Source organism: Helianthus annuus, chromosome 16 (assembly GCF_002127325.2).
Source record: "Helianthus annuus cultivar XRQ/B chromosome 16, HanXRQr2.0-SUNRISE, whole genome shotgun sequence".
NCBI classification, from domain to species: domain Eukaryota; kingdom Viridiplantae; phylum Streptophyta; class Magnoliopsida; order Asterales; family Asteraceae; genus Helianthus; species Helianthus annuus.
Window position 1 is genome coordinate 18,858,560 of NC_035448.2, and position 3,313 is coordinate 18,861,872.

At 36.8% G+C, this 3,313-nt stretch overlaps 1 protein-coding gene across 1 annotated transcript; it reads right to left on the minus strand.

The window, feature by feature from the left end:
• Window positions 1-223: 223 nt before the first annotated feature.
• Window positions 224-2,984, minus strand: LOC110915949 (iron-sulfur cluster assembly protein 1). The gene is made up of 3 exons (XM_022160701.2): window positions 2,610-2,984; window positions 1,115-1,169; window positions 224-566 (listed from the first exon to the last, which is right to left on the minus strand). Exons 1-3 carry the CDS (start codon window positions 2,893-2,895, stop codon window positions 434-436), a joined length of 474 nt encoding a protein of 157 aa, XP_022016393.1. The 5' UTR covers window positions 2,896-2,984; the 3' UTR covers window positions 224-433.
• Window positions 2,985-3,313: the final 329 nt, after the last annotated feature.

Below are 3,313 nucleotides of genomic sequence, written 5' to 3' on the forward strand. Positions count from 1 at the left end.
GAGAAAAGCTTGAAGATAGACAATCAGTTTCTCATGTTCGAATTGGGAATTAGCTAGCTAATACTTTCACTAAAACATTACCTTCAAGTGAGATTAGTTATATCCGTAACTAGTTGCACATACTTATTATCAATGCTTCAACCTAATGGGAAGTGTTGGATTATATAATGCATTCAGTTATGTTTATGTTAACAACACAACATGTTACCTAATGGGTTTAAGGTTTGGCGTAAAATATAACCTGCGTATGGCGTAAAATATATACAAGAAAGATACCAGGTATTCGTTTAGGTACTAAATGACATCAACATAGATGTAACACGAGTTCCATAGTTGAAACTTCGACTCTTTATCACCCTAGAAGCATGAAAAATAAAAGAACATTGTATTTAAAGGCATGTTATGTTGTATGCTTTCAAGACTCGGCGGCAGTTTAGTCAGTAGTTGAAGCAACCGATTTGCCACGTTTGGCTTCATAATCTTTGACTGCTGCTTTGATGGCATCTTCCGCAAGCATGCTGCAGTGGAGTTTCACAGGTGGAAGGGAAAGGTGTTTTGCAATTTCTCTGCAAATAATATTATATATCAACACTTCAAAGTTTACATCCATTACCAATAACTACTAAAAGAAGAATTATTTACTACAATGTGAAATTACAACACATTTGGATTAGCAGCATATACTTCGCATTATGATTATGGACGGTTGACATTCTCTAACTTCGACATTATGATTGTAAGCCTTTAAGAGTATGATACGTTGTTCATTCATATATACATGCATGCACACACATGCATAAACATATAAGTTTATTTATTTAAAAGAATGCATGACCAGTTAAAAAAGTAGAAAAAAGAATTAACAAAGAAGCCTCTGGATAAGAATGCAATGAGTTTTTAAAAACGCTAAACAAAACTAATAAATCCATTTGAGTACCCATGAAGCAGGGTATAAAAATAGCTTTAAATGAACTAAATAAAGGCCTATGAATTAATGGTACAAGCTTTTCTTAAGAAATGAATTCTAAAATGCAAGCCATGTATATAATATTATAAACATCCTTAACGCAATTAAACATGCATGCCAAAAAATACAGAAAGGACCGAAACTCACGTGTTCTTGATGGTCAAAACTTCTTCCGTATGTTTTCCTTTGACCCATTCAGTAGCTGAAAACACAAGGTTTACATCACAATTCATCATTCATCAAAATCTTTAAAACATAAGCATTCATAAAACTTCCACAAGCGTCATTAAAGAAAAAGGTATTTGCATCAAGCAACACAAACAACCAACTGCAATTTAATGTGACGTGTGCACTACAGAAAAGACCATGCATACGTTCCTTTTAGGTAGAAGCTAAATGTCAAAAACAATAAATATAAACTGTGCTCTATCGGAGCTCACTCATCTGACCCCTAGCATTTAAACATAATGCTCTTGAAACAATTTACATAACTAAAAGATCAACTGATCTTTTAGCAATCATTAGAAAAAGATTAAGCATACAATTACACGGAAGTACCTAGAGCTATATCAATAAGGGGCTGTTTGGCAACTTCTGAATGGTTAAGTGTTGAACTAGTAAGAGGTCTAAACCATTAAGTGCTGATCCAGTAAGATGCTTGAACCATTAAGAGCCAGTATAATGCTTAACCATTCAGAGGCAAATGCCTGACCAATTCAGATTAGAGGTCTTAACCATTCAGATTCAGTATAATACTTAACCATTCAGAGGCAAATGTCAGAACCATTCGAACATCTGCTAGCAAAACAAACAGTCTGAACCATTAAGTGTTGAACCAGTAAGAGGTCTGAACCATTAAAGGCCACATTAAGAGCTAAACAAACAGCCCCTAAGTCAATATACAAAATATATTTTTACCTAAACTATGTAAACATGTAAGCTTGGCCCGCCTGAGGCGGCAGCTGCAGCGCTTCAGCAAGAGTGAAGCAGTACGCAATTACAAGAGGCATGTTAGAGTCCGTGCCTCATGTATATCCCAGCTAAAACTCAACAACTGGCAAAGCATACCGTATTTCAATATATTCTAATCCAATTCCTCATAAAACACTATACACACGTACGATCTTCTTCATAGCTATCAAACCCTAGGTTTAAACATGCAACACCCTAGGCAAATCTCGATACCATTTGTAACATCCAGCCTCTCGTACCACCCATATTGTCCACTTAGCCCACGAAGAGCTCACGAAATTGCCTTTGGTTGCTCAAGCATCCTAACTCCCACCTAAGCACGCGTAACCGTAAAGTTCTCCTCCCACCCACTAACATTAAGCCCAAAACATGTTGATGATATTTGAGGCCGAGGCGGAGAAATCCTCATGAACAAAGAATCTCACCTATCCACGGCCAATGTGAGATTTGCCTCCAGTTATACAAAACAACTCTATTAAGCCTCCTAAATACACAAACGCCGCTCAAATAAACAAACAACACACAACTTCTCCCAAATTCAAAAATAACCTAATCTAAATTCAACCTAAAAACATATCTATAAACAGTTAGGTTACAAAATTAAAACACTATAACATCAATCGTCCAAACACAAACAACATAGCTAGGGTTTGCAATGAAGAAAACTTACCAACAGAAGAAGACGCAATAGCAGATCCACATCCAAACGTCTTGAAACAAGCATCCGTAATCTTTCCAGTCTCTTCATCAACCTTAATCTGAAGCTTCATAACATCTCCACAAGCCGGAGCACCTACAAGCCCTGTTCCGACGGTGGAATCGTTCTTATCAAAAGCACCGACGTTACGTGGATTATTGTAATGATCCACAACCCTCTCGTGGTAAAACCTCGGCAGAATCCGATTCGCCACCGGTGATTCCAACCCTAGAATCCTCTTCGTAGCGTGCCTCAACATTTTTTCGTGATTATCTGTTGTTGTTGGTTGAAGAGAAATGAATCGAATAAGATGGAGGTTTGTGATTAGATTGACGAACGAACAGGTGTCGGAGTGATTCTGTTAAACCGCCAATTTATTGGGCTTTTTGGGCCGCAACTTTAATATCATAGTCTAGCCCATTAAGGAGTACTGCTAACTACTAGAGGTGCACAAACCTTCGAAACCGCTGATTATTTCTTCATTTTTGCTTTAACTGTTTATTGCATTTACGGGTTTGGTCCAACTGGTTCGATTAACCGAATCGCGGATTATTTTCTCATTTTTGCTTTAACCTGTTATTGTTTTAACTGGTTTGGTCATTCACTTTAACCGATTCGGTTAATAACTGGTTATTTTGGGTTAATTAATTGGTTATTTTTTAAAAAAGAACATTTTT